General features: G+C 36.0%; 1 protein-coding gene and 1 long non-coding RNA gene across 11 annotated transcripts in view; one reads left to right on the forward strand and one right to left on the reverse strand.

The window, feature by feature from the left end:
• The window catches only part of LOC123282955 (uncharacterized), a 74,681-nt gene extending 74,165 nt beyond the window's left edge, over nucleotides 1–516 (reverse strand). The window contains exon 1 of the long non-coding RNA XR_006523337.2: nucleotides 375–516. This is a non-coding gene — a long non-coding RNA (uncharacterized lncRNA). The remainder of the gene's footprint in view (nucleotides 1–374) is intronic.
• A 45-nt stretch (nucleotides 517–561) lies between these two features.
• Nucleotides 562–20,976, forward strand: part of SECISBP2L (SECIS binding protein 2 like) — a 47,814-nt gene continuing 27,399 nt past the window's right edge. For 5 of the 10 annotated variants that reach the window (XM_014852810.3, XM_014852826.3, XM_070501780.1 and 2 more), the window contains exons 1-7: nucleotides 562–805; nucleotides 8,946–9,124; nucleotides 11,029–11,353; nucleotides 13,018–13,153; nucleotides 16,882–17,111; nucleotides 17,394–17,418; nucleotides 17,964–18,079. In XM_014852810.3, the coding sequence (XP_014708296.2) occupies nucleotides 782–805; nucleotides 8,946–9,124; nucleotides 11,029–11,353; nucleotides 13,018–13,153; nucleotides 16,882–17,111; nucleotides 17,394–17,418; nucleotides 17,964–18,079 (1,035 nt within the window). In that variant the 5' untranslated portion in view covers nucleotides 562–781. The remainder of the gene's footprint in view (nucleotides 806–8,945; nucleotides 9,125–11,028; nucleotides 11,354–13,017; nucleotides 13,154–16,881; nucleotides 17,112–17,393; nucleotides 17,419–17,963; nucleotides 18,080–20,976) is intronic. The other 5 variants (XM_014852819.3, XM_014852835.3, XM_070501783.1 and 2 more) reach the window with 1 other exon arrangement.

Consider the following 20,976-nt stretch of genomic DNA (forward strand, 5'->3'; position numbering starts at 1 on the left):
TGGGATACAGACTCGGGGTAAAATTTGCAGATAGGCGACATCAGCCTGGAGGTGAGCCTAGAGGTGGGCCTGGACCTAAACAATGAATCACCTAATCAATAAATTCGTGGAGCCTCCTGACTCAGTTTCCCTCTGGTGGCCCTTCTGTGGTCTTTTCCTTTACGGTCATGATTCCCTTTATCTAGGTAATGTAAGGAAGGATCATACGTATAGCGGGCAGCTAAAAGCTCTTCCAACATCATTAACATGTGGTTTGGGATAATGAAGTGGCCTGTGAAGCCTGGAACCGGGTGTCCGAGTGGCCCGACAGTCCTTCAGTTGAACAGTCCAGAGGGGCAGTTAAACCCTGAGCAAAGCGAAGAGGTCTGGGGCACCTGCTCCTAGGAATCGCCACCCGGCCTCAGCCTCCAGCTCTGCCAGCTCCGGTGCCCGCCACCTCCTGCTCAGGCCGCCCGCGCTCCCTCAACCCACTGGCCCTCTCGGTCCCCTCCCCCTCCTCTCGCTGCCCGCGCCGCCATTTCCGACTTCGCCTTCCGCCCATTTGGGCCCTCCTCGGCTTCCGTCCCAGATGATCCCTCCCCTAGGCTGCTGCCGCCGCCTCCTCCATCTCCTAGAGCTGGAGCCGCCTCCTGGGCCAGTGGCGTAGCCGGACTCTGTCGAGGCCAGCCGGATAGGGGCGGCGGTCCGGAGCCTGGTCTCGAGCCGAGCGGGGGCCATGGAGAAAGCGGCCCGAGGCGCTCTGCACGTCGACTAACGCGGGCCGCGTACGGCTGCAGGCGCCATGGACCGAGCCCCCGCAGACCAGGTACGCGGGGTCGGGCTGGGCCGGCCGCGCTGGGGCTCGGGGGTCGCTGCTTCCTCCCGGGCGGGCCCTGGTCTCCGAGCGTGGGCCTGGACGGCCGGGGCCCTTGGGTTCCTGCGGGTGCAGATCCCCCCTTGCCTAGGAGCCTGGCGGTGCCCCACTCTCCTGCATTGTTCCAGATGCTGCCTCGGGCGTGGGGGCTTTTCCAGGCCCGGATACCACCCACCTCCCCCACCCCCCTGGCTGGGGACTCGATTTTGCCCTTCCTCCCTGGCTTGGTGAGAGGGGTCAGAAGACTCCAAGTTGTCCGTGCTTCTCCGAGAGGAGGTTTTATAACTTCCAGCGAATCTCCCCTTCGCTCACCCCCCGCCCCTTCCTTTTAGTTCTGGAATGTGTTCTCAAGGTGGAAAGGCTTTTGAAGGCTTCTCACCCAGAAAGACTGTCAGAGAATGTGTGGTAGCTACAGATGAAGGGGCGGGGGTTACGGGCTCTTTAGATCTATGTTTCATTGAGCGAAGCATTGTTTTTGCAATGGTTTTAAGGAGATGTTCCCTTTAAGATATGAAATACTACGGTTTTCCCTTGCCCTTTTAATTATTTGGCAAAAATTAGGATTTTTAAAAATTCGAACTTAGGTTTTAATTGTGTAGGACCCGAAGCATGAATTCATTTGCGAGCAGCCCGTTTTCCTATTCACAAAGTAGTCCCATGTAAGTGTTCTGTTTTGTTTTTAGTTGCATCAGATTCTTGATTATCCATGCTGGTAGGTGTCGGGAAGTGGGGATGATGACAATGTAAAAAATGGCCTTGAGTAATAGTTTTTTACCCCCTAGAAGTTTCAGTATTTTCCATTCTTGAGATCTCTATGAAACGACTTAATTTGATGAAGTTAAAGTTTATTTACTGTCCATTCTCCTCGTCATTGGAAAGCTTTGCCCCGTGATGAACTAGGCAGATGGATGAAGGAAAAAGAAACTAGTGATTTGCCTAATTAATTTACAAATGCATAATTAGCACCTGCATAAATAAGATAAGATTTCCCAAATTCGTGTATATGTATCTATGTAACTGGTCAGAGCCAGTTTTGATTTTGAAAATCGTGCTCTTTTAGCGGGCAGAACACAGCTTCCTAGTTGTGTATATCTGTTTTTTTACAAAAGCTTTAATTTAAATAAAGGCTTTATGTGAGTATCACTCTGAAAATACAGATGAGTTTTATGAAGCAATACCTGGATTTACCAAGGCAAAATTGACTGGAGCCTCTTGGCAAGTATAGACAGGCTTTCCTGTGACCCAGAGTATTCTGTATACAGCCTGTATCCAATTTAATGAAGAACAATTTTTTTTAAGGTATCTGTCAAAAATGCCTGACAAATGAATAGGAAATTTTCTTGAATGACGTTGTTGTATATGTGTCACTAATGAAAGTTAAACATTTTGGTCCCTCGCCATGATGCCAGAACTGTGACCAGTAATGCTACCATATGTATACTTATGGTTCCTTTCATCCAAAGGAAATGTAATTAACTGTTTAGATGGTAACTTTTAGCAAAGCTCTTTGTGTGTGATTATCTAACAGCAAGTGCTATGAGCAAATTATTTAGAGAGCCTCTTTCTCTTTCATCCTATATCTTTTCGAAGTCCACAACCTATTAAAACCTTGTAGAAATTTAAGGGTTAGAAAAAAATCATGAATGTAGGTTTTCTGTTGAAGAATTTTTTCCTTTTTTTCCCCTCCAGTACCTCCTACCTCTTCCCTAGCCTAACCCTAACTGAGGACATGATTTGAACCACCCCCTTCCTCCCCCCACATACTCACAGGAAACTTGAGATCCAGAAAAGTGATGCTGCTTTGCCTAGTTCTGGCTGTAGGCAGTTAATTCAGGGGTCCATGGATGACCTGGAAGGAGTGTGCTTCATTTTATGTTAGCATTTTTCTGGGACAAAACTCCATTATTTTCATCATATTCTCAAAGGATCTGTCATTGAAAAAAAGGCTAAGAACCATGAACTTAATGCTTGATTAGGGACTCAAACTGAGATTTGTCAACTTTCTGGAGTTCTTGATTACTTCCACTATACCATAGAGTAATGTACTGGCTTTTCCAGGTTATTTGGAGTATTACTTTTTTTTTTTTTTTTTTAAAGGGTTTCAAGTTTTCAATTTTTTTTTTTTAAAGATTTTATTTTTTCCTTTTTCTCCCCAAAGCCCCCCGGTACATAGTTGTGTATTCTTCGTTGTGGGTTCTTCTAGTTGTGGCATGTGGGACGCTGCCTCAGCGTGGTCTGATGAGCAGTGCCATGTCCGCGCCCAGGATTCGAACTAACGAAACACTGGGCCGCCTGCAGCGGAGCGCGCGAACTTAACCACTCGGCCACGGGGCCAGCCCCTGGAATATTACTTTTATATTTTGACCAATGAAGTGAATTTAGGTAGGTAAAAGTCATTAAAAGTATATGTGATATGTGCTGAATTTCCATTTTTACTCACAAAACATTTGTTTATACATTTTAAACCACTGTTGGTTTATATTCAGAATTTCTGGGCATGCCTACAGCTTTAAAACTTACTCATAATATTGTAGCGGTTAGTAATTCGTAGAAATTTGATTTTTAAAAAGCGGTACTTCATACAGATAGGGGAAGTGGGGAATGGATAGTGAATAAACCTCGACTTGTCAATTTAAGTCATTTAATAGAGGTCTTCTTGAGAGGTCAGTAGAGGTCATTCTTGAGAATGGAAAATACTGAAACTTTTGGCAGGGGTGGGGAACTATTATTTTAGATTATCTTTTACATTGTCATCGTCCCTGCCTCCCAGCACCTACTAGCCTGGATAATCAAGAATTTGATGCAGTGAAAAACAAAATACAGCACTAATGGGACTACTTTCTGCATTTTATCTTAACCTAATTGAAATCTTTGGAGTATTGCACAAGTGTAACTTTAAAAAAAAGTCTTGTCTGTTTTGCCTGAAGGCATTCATGTTGCTGTACTTGAATTACCTCTTTTTTTAAAATCTGAAATCTTTGTATAAAAGGGTAAACTGTGTATATGTTGATCAAGATTATAAAAAGTAAGTTACTGGGATGTGTGTTAGATAATAGCCTTAATTGCAATAATGACTATTTGAAAGAATGTTATGACTAGAAGAAAATCTCAGGAGTATTCTCTTTTAGCAAGATTGTATTAAATCAAAACAAGTAGCTTAATTTTAACTGCCAGAGTTAGATATTCTAAGGACAGATATTACTTGGTATAATGCTTTTTTTTTTTTTTGTCCTTAAAAAAAAAGCTGGAGTAAAGGGATGTGGAGAATAAATCATGGAGTTCCTTTTGTTTATAAAGGCTTAGAGTTTCTATTTTTAGGAAATTTAGGACAGTGTTTTGAGATTTTTTTTTTTTTTAAATAAAGGGTGACCTTAGCAGTGACAGAACACTTGAGGTTTACAGACTCTTTTGTATTATCAAATAATTTAAACATTGGCTTAATTTTTAGTTCATTAACATTAGATAAGTTCTTTTAAAAGAATTTACAGAATTATTGATCACTAATGTCTTTAACTCTTAGAAAAGCAAACGTAACAAATACGTATGACTTCATGCAAAGTGCTCTTCACCAATAAAGATACAAAATTATTGGCTTAGAATTCTTTCCTTTAAATAATTTATAAACTTCAAATAATATCAACACTGCAAACTAAACATATTCTAAGTAAGATACTATAAAATGTTTATTATTCAGTAATACTTATAGTTGGCTTTTATGGATATAGGTAAATGACTGTCTTAACAGATTTTAAAAATAATGCTTTTATAATCAAAAAAAGAAAGTGAATAATGCTCATTCAGTGAAAATATCATTTGGAAATTTAAAAAGGAATTTTTCCCTAAGCTTTTAAATGAAAGAGGAAATAAAAAAAGTAGAATTATAGGTTATTGAAAAAGTAATAAAATACTACATGTGAAAATCTGTGGGATGTGGCTGAAGCTATACTCTGGGGCAAATGCATAGTCGTAAGTGCTTTTTAAAAGGAAAATAAAAACATCCAAGGTAAAAATGTAGAGGAAAACCCCATCAAAGCAAGAGAGAAAATAAATGTAAAAACAAATTAATAAATTAGATAATCCAAAAACTACTATCAAATTTAGAAAGCTGGTTTTTAGATAAATACCATGAGATTTTAACAGGATTAGATGCAGTTTATTTTAAGAAAAAGGGAGAAACGTTTGGATAGCAAAGCAAGTGGGCAGAGTCTAAGTTAAATGCTTTGATTTTTCCTCAGTGTTTTTCGAAGTCTTGCACAACTTATATATATGTAACTACTGCAATTTGTTTTGGCAAGTGATTTACTTTCAGTATAAGCGATTCCAATGAGAAAACAGGATGGCCAGCAGATATTTCTTAGGCATTAATCATTTTTTCCTTCAGAAGACATTTATTTTATCTTTGGCCATGAAATGTAAAATATCTTGATGTTTGATACATCATATTTTTACCTTAACATAGAAAGAATGTTGAGGGTTTGCATGGTCCTGTTTTTTTCTGTGGGTGTGTGGTATATACTGAAATTTTCACTGTGGGAGGGTGCCTTATTATGTTCTACTTCAGTTTTGATTTTAAGTGGGTGTCATTTTTCTGTTGCTTAATCTGGGAAAATTATTTGCATCTTCTGGAGATTCTGTCTTAGAGGGGTTTAGTGTGCCTTTCCTGCTGATGTGTGCTTCATAGTAATGTTTACCCATTTTCCCTAAACCAGTCTAGTACAGTGCTCTTTCCAGAACATGTGCTTCATGCGTATTTGTGGAATTATATAGGCTCTCATGATCTGAATGCATTTGTTTAATAAGCTCTTTTTTTTTTGGCTGAGGAAGATTGGCCCTGAGCTAACATCCATGCCACTCTTCCTTTGTTTTTTAGTATGTGGGCTGCCAGCACAGCTTGGCCACTAACAGAGCCAACAAAGGGGTGTAGGTCCACTCCCGGGAACCAAACCCAAGCTGCCAAAGTGGAGCACACTGAACTTAACCACTAGGCCACCAGGGCTGCCCACTAAACTCTTTTAAATAAAGTTTTTATAGTTTCAAGTTCTGATAAATTCTTGGGTTTTCTAGATTATTCACATCAAAGAAATTTTATTATTGACATTTGTTTCAATATATGTAAAATTTAAAAGGATGGGAAACTAAATTTCTTTTTTCAAATACAGGTTTCTGAGCTTATTATGATTTTTCATTAGTTTAGAACATTTTGAAATTCTGAAAGATAAAGATAATTTTACTATGTAGATAGTTTTTTGGTTTTTAAAGCAAACAGCAGTATAGGAATAGTTAGACTTTGTCCTGTGTAGTTTAGACTTATTTCGTATTTTACATTCTTTAAGGACACAGCTCTGCTGTAAAATTTCTGATTTCTAAAAAATAGATCTTGGCAAAAGTAGAGAGACTAAATACAGAAATTCAAACTGAGGAGTATCATCATATGAAGTAAGTAGTCTAATTTTTTCATAATGTTTTATGTCCAGTAAGTAAGGCGTTTTTCTTTGATTTCTGTACTTATATAATTGAATGATTGCCAGAATTTGTTGCTTACTTAACATATTGTCTATATGGGCTTTATATATGGGATTTTAAGAATAGTTTGGGATCTTAACCTTACTTTTCAGGCCTGAGAACAACAGATCCTGCATTTTGATGTATGATACTGAAGGCCCCAAAGTCACAGTAGGCAACTTTGAAAACCAGAGTTGTAACTACAGGAGAAAGTTTGCCAGTCTGTTCCTACTAGTGACATCTTCTGTTTGTGCAGCTGTTGACTACAGCAGCTTCTCTTTTTTGCTAAAAACAAAGGATCATTTCAGCATTTGTGAGTTTTATTGTTGAACTCTGATATCTAGAATTGCACTTAGAATAGAAACCAGTACAAACCTTAATATTTAAAGGTATATACTGTGTATATGTGCAACATTAGTTGTAAGTTGTGCATAACACTTTTTGTACAGTAAAATACGGATGAAACCAGGTATAAAAAATTTGTTGCAACTTTTGACTTGAGCAAGAATTTGAATTTGTTGTTACCAAAGTAATTTATGAGTTGGTATTTTGGGGGGGTGGGTGTTAGGAAAAGTGTTATTTTTGGCTTATCTTACTTCTTTATGATTATATTAATATTGTTTCTTTTTTCATGTTAGACTGAGAATTTGATGTAACCATGTTGCTTGCTTTAAAGAAAAAAATCCTAATGTCTTCTAGTCCAGATTTATAAAACTATTCAGAGAGTTCTCATATTTTCAAAAGGACTTTTTGATTTTTAAAAGAAATTCTAAAAATGACAGGTTTAGTGTAGTTAAAATGCGATTTAGGTTTTCCCTCTTGTTATGCGTATGTATGAACTATATAAAGCAAGTTTCCATTATCTGTGCATTACTGAAAATCAGCTTTTTCTCCCTAATTGGGGAAACATTTATTAGGTTGATATTTTGTACCTTAAATAAATAAGCTTTGAGTTCTAATGACTATCAGTGAAAATTACTGACTTATACTGTTAGCATTTGAAGGAGCTTTTGCTTCCTGTGTTAAAATTCAGGAAACCAATTTCAGTTCACAGATGTTTGTAAGCGCCATTACTATATCTACTTCAGATTTAGTTAATAGTACACAAGTAGACTTCAAAGTTAAATCAGGTTGGGAGGAAGGATATTGAATTAATACTGCTCTGTAGTTCAGATTTCTTCTCCCTCTCCCCCCCTTTAACAAGCATTTCTGAATATTTACAGTGAACTCTTTAGAGAACAAATTTTATGAATAAATGCTGTATATTGAGCATATCAAGTCTTGTCTTTAGAATTTCTTGGATTTGTTACTGATTATTTGTGTGAGAAAACATGCCTGAAATTTATTCTGAGGACTATGCCTTGGTGGGAACTTCTAATAAATACCACCCTAATGGATTTGTTGGGATAAAGTTCTAGTTAGGACTATTGCTTTGAGGTAATTGATTTGGGTGGTTGAAACATTGGATTGCATTTCACTTACTGGTTTCTTTAAGAAGTGTTTTAATATCTTTTTAGATTGTAATATTTATGCGGTTTTTAACATTCTGCTTTTGCAGAGTGTGTCTGTAGATTTTTTCTTTTCATAATTAAATTTTTAATTTTAATTTAATTTAAATTTTTAAATTTGTTGTTAAATATAACAAACACAGAAAGAAAACTGCATAAAACCAATGTATAGATAAATAAATTGTTATAAGGTGACCACCTTGTAAGTATCACCCAAGTTAGGATATAGAACTTTGCCTGGTACCCACAAACTCTTCAGGTGCCTCCTCCCCATCACAAGCTCTTTGCTAAGAGTAATTCTTATGCTGACTTTTATAGATCATGTTTACTTTTCTTTATAGTTTGTCAGCCCCATGGGCATCCTTAAATGCTTTCATTTTTTAAATATGTCTTTTAAATTTCTGTAGATTTATTATAACAAAAAAATGAAATAAACTAAAGTGGAATACATATTCTACAATAATTTAGTTTGCTCACCTTTTCTACTGGGAAACTGAAGTACTCATTTTTTTCCCCAGTTTAACTGTGAACCAGAAGTTTTTTTCCCCTTAAGTATTTTTTTCATTCATCTTAGACATTTTCCTTCCTTTTAATTTAAGCATACTAATCTAATTTCCTGAAATGAACAGAAATAGACTGTTTTTTAGACTATTCAAACAAATATAAAGTAATTGTCCTTCAGAGCTGTGTTCAATAATTTTTTTCCCCTAACAAATTTACTTAAAAACACGTTGTTTAGTCTGAAGAGCTAGATTTCTTACTACCAGCTTTATTTTTGGACTCTGAGGTATGACTTCCTTGTTCTCTTGATTGTTTTAACAGCTTTGGTTACATAAGAAATGATTTCATTGAAATGTAATGTTTGATAAGTTTTTCCCTATTTTATTCAGTGGCTTTGTGTAAATAGCTTAATCATATGAAGTTATTTTAATTTGACGGTGCTGTTCCTTTGAATATTTTGTGAATTCTGAGAAGAGACCTAATTGTTGTTTGTGAAGACTGACTCTTCTATTATTAAATTGTGAATTCGTGTTAAGTGTTTTGCTTATTTGTTAGTAGCGTGTTTCACTTTCTTTTTGAAGAATGTCAAGCTGTCAGCTGAGGTGGAGCCGTTTATCCCCCAGAAGAAGAATCCTGATACCTTTATGATCCCTATGGCGCTCCCAAATGAGAATGGAAATGTTTCTGGCGTAGAACCAACTCCAATTCCCAGTTACCTGATTACTTGTTATCCGTTTGTGCAGGAAAACCAGTCCAATAGGTAATTTCTTTATTGTTGTTTTCCTTTTTGGGGGGACAAGGGGTAGGAAAATACAGAAGTTGGCAAAACATACTTCTTAATTTTTTTCCTTTTGTAACTTTTGAACAGTAACCATTTCTTTATTTTGTAAGAGTAGTAAGTAAAACCAAATGATGTAGAAATTTGAAGATTGTTGACATGGATTATTTTCTCATTTTTTCTGAGGGGAAATGGAGTTCTTTGGATATACCTTCTATAATAAGTCATTGAGATTTGTTTGAAATTATCTCAAAGGGAGGAGTGAATTATTCAGAAAAAGGTGAAGGGAAACCCTTTTTTGAGATTAGACATCTTATCATGATTACCAAGGCAGTCTGGCATAAGAAGAACATACCAAGGGATAGACTTTAACTTTGAAGCTTTTATGGTTAGCGTATATCTCTCGACTCCGATTCTGGTTTAAATTTAGCTTCCGTGCTCTATAGTCACAGGGTGACTTAGCAAAATGTTGATAATTCAGATAACGTGTGACCTAGTGGTTAGGGTGTAACTTGTGATAGTCACGATAGCGTTCCTAACTCTGCTTAGACTGTCTGAATGATTAGCACTTCATTGGTATAGTTCATTTTATTCCTGTATAAAAGTACTTCCAGCCTCTTTCAAGTTATATCACACAGAAATTGTACTTCTGTAGCCTCTGCCCAGCTACCCCTGACAGCTAAGGCAATCAGTTTTTCTACTTCTGTAAGCCATTGTGGTACACTAGTGTGCCAAGGCACACTCTTTGAGAAATTCTGGATGTATGAAAGAAGAGACCACTAAAACTACTTTCTCAAATATTAAATATTCAAGTTAATCTGAAACTCAGTAGTTTTCAGGATTGGACAAATAGTAGAAGCAAAGGGATCCTTCTCAATTGAAGTTACCATTATATTAAAAATCTTTGACCTGTATTGGACTATGTTTGAAGTGATTTGTAAACTAAATATAATACTACTGTTTTTGTATTTGGCATAATGGCCAAGTGTACAGTATGATAAATTCAATTTTTCTTACCAAATAATTTTTGAGAATTCATGAGTAAGCCAGCCAGCAGATTATTTAAAAATATTTTTAGAATTATGGCAGCGAACTTTTTTCCATTTTGCTTTGTCACAGGAGTAGTGAGGAAAAGCTCTCTGCTCCCACTCCCCACTACCCCTCAGTTAGCAGCAGCACCCCTGTGCAAGGAGGACTGCTGAGAGAGGAAGGATCTTGCTGGGCTTTATAGGAACTGCACTCGAAGCAGCTCTGCTGCTAGGAATAAGATGGCAGTGGACAGGCTTGTCTTTTTCTTCTCTCCTTTCCCTTGGACCTCGAGCCTGCTTCCATTGCCAAGGAGGGGAGCCAGGAAAAGAGCTGGACTAGGCTAGGTGGTTAGGGGAGTATGGGAGAGGAATAGGAGGCCCTGGGACTGAAGTGACGAAAAAGAAGTGGAAGAATCAAATCACCCATTATAATGATCGCCTTACCCTGCTTTTTGCAGCAGCCTGTCGTAGTTGTTAGGATTGGATGGGGACTTTGGACTGCCTTTGTTGGCAGATCCAGCAGCTAGGTGTTTAACTGTTAGGCAGAAATATCTTGAGGAGGTTGAGGGCAGGGTTACAAATAAGAATGGTATGTACTTTTAAAATTTTGGAATGCAGTAAAAGTATCAGGATGAATTCCTTTATACTGTCATTTACATTGTTATTACATGTACGTAATAATCTCTAATAATACCAGAGAAATTTGTAAGATGATAATTTTGTTTCCTTTTCAGAGTTATTATGAAGCCACTCTTCTGTACTGTTTTTTCTTTTATTATTAAAATGAGTTGAGATTTTGCTTTAGCGTTACTATTAGACTTGTCAACAGATTTGTTCTTTTTTGATTTGGTTTTACAGACAGTTTCCATTATATAACAACGACATACGATGGCAACAGCCCAATCCAAACCCTGCTGGACCATACCTTGCCTACCCCATTATATCTGCTCAGCCACCTGTTTCTACAGAGTATACATATTATCAGCTGATGCCGGCACCATGTGCCCAAGTTATGGGATTCTATCATCCTTTTCCTACGCCTTACTCCAACACCTTTCAGGCTGCAAATGCTGTAAATACTATAACCACAGAATGCACTGAGCGTCCAAATCAGCTTGGACAGGTCTTCCCGTTGTCCAGTCATCGAAGCAGAAACAGTAACAGAGGACCAGTGGTACCAAAAGTAAGTGACTGATTTTGATTGGCTTTTATGTTTGATATTTCTGTTAATAATAGTGTAAGTAATTTGCTACTTGAATTCATTAACCTTTAATGCTGAATTTACTGTAAAACATTTCATCCACTATTAAAAAATAGTCAAGGGTATAGCATTTATAAATAATTTTTCCTGTTTTTTTATTGTTCCTCATTCTTAATTGGTGATGTGATTTACAGTCATCAAGTTCCTTCAGAGAGTTTTACATAACCATAGTGCACAAATATTTCCAAATTGTTTTAATTTAGTGATAAAAATTGCATGTGCAATTTTTTGCATGGTGTGCAAGTGACACCAATATTAATAAGTGGTTAATTTGGATTCTGTTGCTAACAGTGTTGCATGGCTAATGTACTTCAGGATATTTCAGTCTTCAGAATTCAGCAGGAGATATTATGGGAAAGAACATTTGTGATTTGTTAACTGCCTTCAACTTCATTGTTTCTATTCTATGAATTTTTAGCAGGAATAGCAGTTTGTTCTTCAAGAGATGCTTTACTATATTATAGGAACACAGGGTCTCCTAGGGCTGAAGAAAATGAGAGATAACTGTGTGAAACCACCTTTAGCCAGGCCCAGCCATTTGACTGAAAAAAAAAAAAAAAAGACATGAAGATCTTGAAATCCCAAGAGAATTGAGGTTCATCTAGGTATCTGTTTCTTAACTAAAAGGTTACTTTTCTATTGAGGCCTTAATATCAAAGCAAACAGAAGAAAAACCATCTTTCTTCTCAGCACTTTTGAGCTAATAAATAAAGGCAGAGTGACTTCTTAGATGCATCTTATGACTGTATCATTAAGGAGCTGATGCTTTCCTAGATTGCATTAGCCCAGCTTCTTCAGTGAAAAGTCTTTGCTGTCTTCTGGCGTACTTTTTACAAATTCAAATACAAATAAGCAGCAGAGGTTGCTTTGGAAAGCTTTTAGTCTTCATTCATGGAAACACTGGATCAAAGGAAATCCTTTTGGGACCTCTGAGAATGAAAAGAAATAGGTACTGGAAATAAGATAATAGAACATAACTTTCAAATGTTGAAGAAACATGATTTCTCGTAGTGCATTCCCAGCATTTGAATTTGGGAAGTTAAATTCAGAGTTCTGTTATGTAAATTACTATTAAATGATGAATATTCTTATTTTAAAAAATGAAGGAAAGGATCAGCTATTTTATATTTTCCTGTTAAACTCACAGCAGAAATTTCTTCTGTACTTCATTGCTTTTATAAAACTAAAATTTAGCTTTTGGATAAGTTACCACCATTTCTATTACCCTTTTAAGTAAAAATTTACAGCCCCTCTTATGAGACGATTATACTCCTATTGTTTATTAATTATTGAGAAAATTAAAAATACAAGTAACGAAAATGGATTCATATTTTATTAGTCATAGTCATGTTAATGGCTATTTGAAAAATAATATATAAATGTGTGTATAATACATTATTTAGCCTATTATGATTGGCTGTAGATAATTTCATGAAATCCTAACACAGTAACCCTGTTTCCTCATGGATTGGGAACCACTAATTTGGAGCATACGTTTAGGTGTATTTTATTGTGGATGTGTATTTTATAATGTTGAGTTTATTGAGTAGGATCTTAATGTTTTTTTTTTTTTTAATTTAAATCAGCAGCAGCTTTTACAACAGCACATAAAAAGCAAAAGGCCATTGGTGAAAAATGTAGCTACTCAGAAAGAGACAAATGCAGCAGGTCCTGATAATCGATCAAAAATTGTGCTTCTGGTAGATGCTTCACAGCAAACTGGTAAGGCAGGGGTTCTTATATGTACCTCACTGATTATCTCTTGTCGTGCATTGACTTTATCATTGTGGACTATACCACTTTTCAGGATTCTAGACTTTCATCTTTCCATTTATCCTGCCACTTTGTGAAATTCTCTAGGAAGGATAAACCAGTCCATGTCCTTAAAGTTCTTTCAGCTTGCTTGCTGGCTTATGTACAATTTTAAGCAGAGTGTGAGGTTTCCTTATTCCCTTATAGTAGCGGAGCAGTTTGGAAATCAGAGATGGAATTTTGCAGACATTGTAGAAATTTGAGGGACTCATTTTGGTAGAAATCAAAATTGTACATGTTTTTTAACTAGATTAAAATCCTTTACAAAACCTCCTAACATCCGATAGTATCTTTCTAGAAAGAACTTAGCAAGTTTTCTGTGCCTTATTTTAGCATAGATCTGAACCAAATCTATGAGTGACACTTATATCTTATCAAACAAAAATTTTGGACTAGTCGGATATCATCTTGTCACAAGTTTTTTAGAGTACTATATAGCATTAAATAACAAAGCTTTATCCTGATAATAGATAAAAATTAATAGTCTTGCAATATTCTACCTATTTTCTGGTTTATATCATGAAATTCCAATTTGTACTTCTGATCTCAGCTTAATAGGTAGAGATTAGATGTCTGTCTCCTTTCATCCATTGTCATTGACACTAGTTAAAAAAATCCTTGTTAATAATTCAAGTCCAAGAGTTAGACCTGTTTAAAGGCACATTCGTTTTTTGTATCCCTCTGCAGTTCCCACTCAAATGTGGTCTGGCTTGAAGTGAATTAGATGGCACATACTTTCTTTCATTTGGGCTGTGCTTTTTCTTTTGGGCATCTATTCAGTTATCCTTTTACAATTGCTTACCTCCGTTAGGAGCAAGAAAGGATCTGGGAATAAGTTAAAAAACAATCTAGCTGATAGTACAGTCATTGTGTGATTTGTAGGGCATAAAGCAGTAAGATTAACAGACTGACAGTGCTTGGAGTAGCTATGGAAAAGAATCACAATGTTATGTATTACAAAGTTTTCTATGTTTTGGTTGTTCCTAGTCATGGTGACCCATTTCTGTGTGCTTTCAACCCTGGGACTGTTTTTAAAAATTAGCCTTACTTTTTTAGTCTGCTCATTAAGTGACCACAAAGACAACCTTCTGAGGCATAACAGTTCGAAAATAGAAAGGTGAAAGTGTAATTTGAGTAGAAGATTATATCTTCTATCAGTATTCTTATTCTTTATTTTCAAATTCTGATAATCGCACATTCTAGCAACATTTTTATTCTTACTTTGTTTTTAATTTCTGAGGATTAATTGAGATCAATCACAGGTAGAATGAAATATAGTTTAAACGTATTTGTAACAAATTTTTACTTGAGCACAAGCTCGTATTATTTGATAAGAGTTTAGTAAGATAGCTAGATATAATATACAAAAGTTAATTGCATTTTGGTGGGCTACCAACAAACAAAAATTAAGAAAAGATGCCATTTACAATAGCAACAAAAATATACTTACTGGGAACAAACCTTACAAAAGATGTGCAAGACATTTATGCAGAAAACTATAACTTTACCATAGGGTGTTTAAAAAAAAAAACCCTAAATATCGTGTTCATGCAGGACAATTTGATTTTTCAAATGTCATTTTTCCCAAGTTAGTCTGTAGATTCAGTGCAGTTTAATCAAAATTCCAATAGGTGTTTTAGGGGAATCTGACAAACTGATTCTGTAGTAAAGGAGCACTGGCCTGAGAAAAGCCATCCATATCTGGAAGAGAGCTTTTCCTCTGGATAGCAAGCCTTCTGAAGCTATCTAATTCCTAGAGGTTTGTATAAAAATACAGTGCACAAAAATTAAACAACGCAGAGCCCAGAAACAGACTCACATGTATGTGGAAACACATATGTGGAAAATGACAGATAGCATTACAGATCCCTGATTTTACCCCTTGCAGATCTCTTCCAGATGGATTAAGGACTTAAATGGGAAAACCACATATAGAAGAAAATATAGGCAGATATCTTTATGACTGCAGGGAGGGAATAATTTCTAAAATTAAGAATTTCTGTTTATCGAAAGTGAGTGAAAGAATAAGCCACTAACTTGGAAAAGATTTTTACCATTCTTATAACTGACAAAGGATTAGTATGGGGACATAGAGGTAATTCATATGAATCAATAAGAAAATGATCCCACCTTGTCCTCAGGGCCTCTGGGACACTCTGCTGGAGGGCTGGAACATTTTGGCAGGACTACAGGAATCTTTCCTTGACCCACTTCTGTGAATGTATCCAAATAGAGTCTCCCCCTAGAAAGAAAAGCGACCATTTGATTAAAGATGCGCGTTGTAGCCGTGCAACAAAAACACCGAAAACTTCCCAATGTCCGGTAACAGGTGACAAGTCAAGAACAGTACAGGATATCCACTCAATGGAATAATATGGAGCCTTCTTCCATTATAAGTATGAAGAACATATACATAATATTAAACAGAGCACAACTCAAAATTACGTTGAGGCTGTATAAAAATTATATATAGGCAGAAGGGTGGAAAAAGGAAAACTTGTGATTTGTTGGGTTGAGAGGAGATTATAAGATTTTTTGTTTTTTGTTTTTTTAATATCTTGCGATTACAATTTGTGAAATACAGAAATAAGAAACAGAAAACTCAGTAGAAAAATAGGCAGAAATCAAACAAGCCAAAAGTAAAATTAAGAAATAGTTCACAGAGGAGAAAACGTTAGTGGTTAAAAGCATCAGAAAAGAGGCTCAACCTCATTATTAAGCAGGAAAATGCAAATTAAATCCACATTGAGCCGTCTATTTATACCCAACAATTGGCAAAAAATATAGCCTAGAAGACAGTATCGAATATTTGGTGAAAATGTGATCAGTGGGGATATTTATATCCTGCTGTTGGAGTGTAACTGTTTTAACCACCTTTGAAAGTGATTTGGTATTACTGAGTCGAGTATGTGTATCCTCTAAGGCTCAGCAGTATTTTCCGTGGAGAAGCTTACACATGCATGCATAACCTGTCTGTATAAGAATGTTTACAGCAGTATTGTTCTTAATAGCAGAACCCAAAAACAACCTTTGTCCCATTGGTGGTACAGAGGTAGATACCTTATGGTCTATTCATACACAGGCACACTAGATTCCAGTGACATTAATGAATTACAGCCACATGCATCAGAATCTCAAAACCAGTGTTGAGGGGGTGAGGGGTGGGAAGGAAGTTGCAGAAGAATATGTACAGCATGATTTCATTTTTATAAAGTTAAAACTGCAAAATTACATTTTTTATGTTTTAGGAACACAAAAATCTGTGGTAAATCTATTTTAAAAAGTGAGGGAGTGATAAACACAGAATTCAGAGTACAGGTAACCTCTGGGGGAGGAAGGAGATGTGGTGCTAGGGGGGCATGCAGTGGACTTCAAAGGATTGGTAGTGATCTCTTTCTTAAATGGGTGATGGTGGTTTGTTTTAATATTTTAATTATGCAAATATTCTCTTTTCATAATAAGCACGTTATAAACCAATGTGTTATAAACCAAAGGAACATCTTACCTTTGATCTTTTCGAAAAGTTTTTACCATTTACAAAGTTAGATATCTGTGTTCTTACAACCTTACTGTTAATTTAACGAGAGTTTATCAATTTGGTCCTCACAAAGGGTTGTCACACTTTCCTTGCCTTGTAGATTTCCCATCAGACATCGCTAACAAGTCTCTTTCTGAGAGCTCTGCCACAATGCTCTGGAAGTCCAAAGGCAGGAGGAGAAGAGCATCCCACCCTACTGCGGAATCCTCTAGTGAGCAGGGGGCTAGCGAAGCGGACATTGACAGCGATAGTGGCTACTGCAGCCCCAAACACAGCAACAACCAGCCCGCAGCGGGGGCTTTGAGAAATCCTGATTCTAGCACCATGAGTGTATGTAACATTGCTTTGATTTATCAGTTATTTATGTCAATATTTGTGTCCTCTGCTGAAGCCTAAGTATCTGTTTTCATTAACAATTTCTGTAGTAACAGGATAGTTAAAAATGTTTTTTGTATATTTTATTATTAATATGAAAAATACTCATTTGTGGAGAAGTGTTTTTTCTAAGATTGTAACAAGCATACTTCACGCTAGACTGAATTACAAAATGTTTTGCAAGGTATATGGTATTGACAAGTGGAAAATAATCATCTTTTTTGTTTCTATTTTTAGCATGTGGAATCATCTATATGTACAGGTACTTATTTCCTGCATAATGTTTTTGCTATACTTTCTTCTTTGTCCATGTCAGAATTTTGCTTTTAAGTAGGAAGCCTGCTGATGTTGCAGAAGATTTAGCCATCTCCCAAAGAGATTCAAGTTAATTTGAAAGTACTACAGTTCTGCTGATAACCTTGAGAAAATATGGCTGGAAGTATTCTGCAAGACAAGACTTGGAGTACCACTTAAAGTTTATGGAAAAATTTCCAGTATTACATTTATAGTGACTGATTTTCAGTAGAGTCATGCACTGCCTAACAATGTGTCAGTGATGGACCACATATACAATGGTGCTCCCGTAAGATTAGTACCGTATAGCCTAGGTGTGTGGTAGGCTATTGCATCTAGGTTTGTGTAAGTACAGTCTATGATGTTCGCACAGTGACGAAATCGCCTAACGACACATTTCTCAGAATGTGCCCCTGTTGCTAAGTGATGCATGGCACACATGAAGTTAGGTCGCAGTTTAGGTTTTGGCATCTTTTATAAGTAAGTCATATTTTTAAATCTCACTTATTACAGGTGGTGTAAATTGGTCCAATGTAACTTGCCAGGCAACTCAGAAAAAACCTTGGATGGAAAAAAATCAGACATTTTCTAGAGGTGGAAGGCAGACTGAACAGAGAAATAATTCACAGGTAATTTGAATTAGTTTGGAGACATTTGATTAGTGTGAGATAAGTTATTGTAAATGGTATAGTGGTTTTTAAGGACAGTGTCCTTAATTTTTGGAGATGCATATTGAATTATGTAAAAGTAAGATATCATATCTGTAACTTTAAAATGGCTTAGCAATAAAAGTGTTATTTAAATTATGAAACTGAATGGCAAAATGTTGAATGAAGGGGTTGTGTACATGGGTGTATATTGTACCATTTTTTATATTTAAGAAATCTATTTGGATATTTCATAATTTTAAAAAAAAAAGACCCTCCAATCCTGCTTCATCTGCCATGACTTATTGACATGAAAATCATTTTCATACGTTAAATATTGATTCTTTGGGCGCCCGAATGTAGCCTTCTCCACGTGTCTTTACTTTACTATAAATACTACGAGCCACACTCTGTGCTTGCTGCTCGGCCATGATGACTGCTGCCTCATGCTGTAGTGTGGCCTGACTGGGCAGCTTCCTGGTCTTGGGGAGCTAGTTCTGGCTTCGTACAGCAGAGCAGGTTATATACTGCTGTGAGCTTCCAATAACTGTCTTCCTATATTGGTTGTCTATGAAATCAGGGAGTTGTTTAGTGGTCAGCATTTTTAATTTTCAATTTTTAGATAGACTCCCTGGATTCCTTAAATCTAGTTAAGAATTTAAAGTTATGAATAAATCTGTGGATAATCTCAAATAAGAGTAAGTTACCAGTGAATTAAATAGATTCCCTGGATTCCTTAAATCTAGTTAAGAAATTAAAGTTATCTTATGAATAAATCTGTGGATAATCTCAAATAAGAGTATGTTACCAATGGATTAGATAGACCAAATACTTGCCTGTTCCTTTTCCTCCCTGAAATAAAGCACTTCAGATGTACCCTAACATTATTTAGGCTGTCAGGAAAACAAGCAGAATAATGCCCTTTTCTCTATGATTATTGCAAAAATGAGTCAGTGGGGTTTGTGGCAGGCTCGTGAGGTAGTGTAGCTTTAGTTGATTAAAAAGAAAAGAGCTAAAACAAGAATTGTTTCTATAGATTACATAAACAAAATCTACAAAATGTTTAGTTAAGGGCTAAAATTTTACATTCAAATTGTAACTGCTAGACCTGCCAAATTTGCAGTCTGGGTACTGTTAACTTGGGTATCAGTAGTCCAGTACAGAGGAAATAATGCTGATATATATGGAGAAACATTTTATCTCTGCCTCAAAACTGGTGAAGAATGGTAAAAGAACCAAAAAAGAAAATTATGCAAATACAAATAATGTTAAATATTGTTTACTTTGTATCTCTCTTTATTCTAGAAGAACTGGAGCCCGCAGTTGAACAGTGTGTTTGTTTTCTTTTCTACTTCTGATGCTTTGTTACACTTTTCTTAAGTTTGTATTTGTTTGATTTTTGACACGCAGAATCTTAAGTCAAAATATTTTCCCCTTTTGCAATTTCTGATTGTTTTTAGGCTTAAAAAGTCTTCTAGAAATAAAATAAATATTCATTGTGTTTTCTGCTACTTTTTTATAGCATAATGTTTAGGATTTTTATCTGAGATTTATTTTGATGCGTGGTATAACATAGTGATGTCGATTTTCAAACTAGTTAGTTGATTGTCCTAATGTTGTAATTCATTCTTTACTCTGATTTGTGCTGCCCTTTTAGTCATTAGCTAATTTCTTATGTCTTAGGTGCTGTTTCTGAGCTATTTTGTTCCGTTTATCAGATTTTTGCACCTGTACCATGCTCTTTTAACTACTGTACCATGCAGTGATTTTTAATATTTTTACCAGTGTTTTAACATTTGAAAAGGCGGATTCTTTCTAAATTCTGATGTAGCCTCAATTTAAACAATGGACAGAATCTAAAAACTTAAGTTTCTAAAACTGGTTTTATTTTGTGAATAGGTTGAAAAATAAAAGATGAAAAAGGTTATGTAATGAAAAATCTCATTTTTATCCATATCCCCTTATCTTTCCTACCTCTATCCCACTTTGTTTAGTTTTTTGTGTATTTTCTCAGAGTTTCTTCATGTCGTTATAAGTAAATACAAGTATGTGTATTATGTTTTATCCACTCTGTTCTGTGCTCTGCTTTCATCACTTAACAATGTATCTTGGAGACATTTCCATGTTAATTCGTAGAGGGCTTCCACACGTTTAACAATTCCTAATCTTGTATGGATGTATTCTTGTTAATTTCTGTAGTCCTGTTGATGGACACTTAAGTTGTTTGTAAACTATTGCTGTTATAAACATACTGCAGGGTCATTTAGAAAATATGTATGTACAGCAGTATAATAAATTTCAAGATAAGGGACTGCTGGGTGAAAAGGTAGTCATCTCTGTCATTTGGTAAATATGACCAAATTGAATCATTTTACATTCTCAACAATAGTATGGAGAATGTCTATTTCCATATAGCCCCAGAAGTTCTGTTTTTTCAGGATTTTGGATTTGTGCCAGTTAGGGGAAACTGGTGTATTAATGTAGTTGAGCATCTTTCCATGGTTAAAGACTGTTTGTACTTTTCTGTGAACTTACCTGGTCATATCCTTTACTCATTATTTGTGTCTTGATCTATTCCCTTCTTTTGGTACATTTTTTAATCAGTTGGATCAAGTTCTTAGCAGATTTTTAAAATTTCTAGGAGCCTTTAGTCTATAATGTGAGTTGCAAATATTTTGCTAGGTTTTCATTTTTATTTTTGACTTTGCTCATTATTATTGCCATGCACAAGTTTATTTTATGTTTTAAAGTGTATTGAGAAGTTTATTTTTATAAGTTGATTTTATTGTTTTTTTAATGGCTTCCAGGTTTTAAATTGTAGTTAGAAAAACCTTTTCTGTGCTCCACAGTTATAAAGGAATTTGCCAATTTTCCTCTGG

Source organism: Equus asinus, chromosome 2 (assembly GCF_041296235.1).
Source record: "Equus asinus isolate D_3611 breed Donkey chromosome 2, EquAss-T2T_v2, whole genome shotgun sequence".
NCBI classification, from domain to species: Eukaryota; Metazoa; Chordata; class Mammalia; order Perissodactyla; family Equidae; genus Equus; species Equus asinus.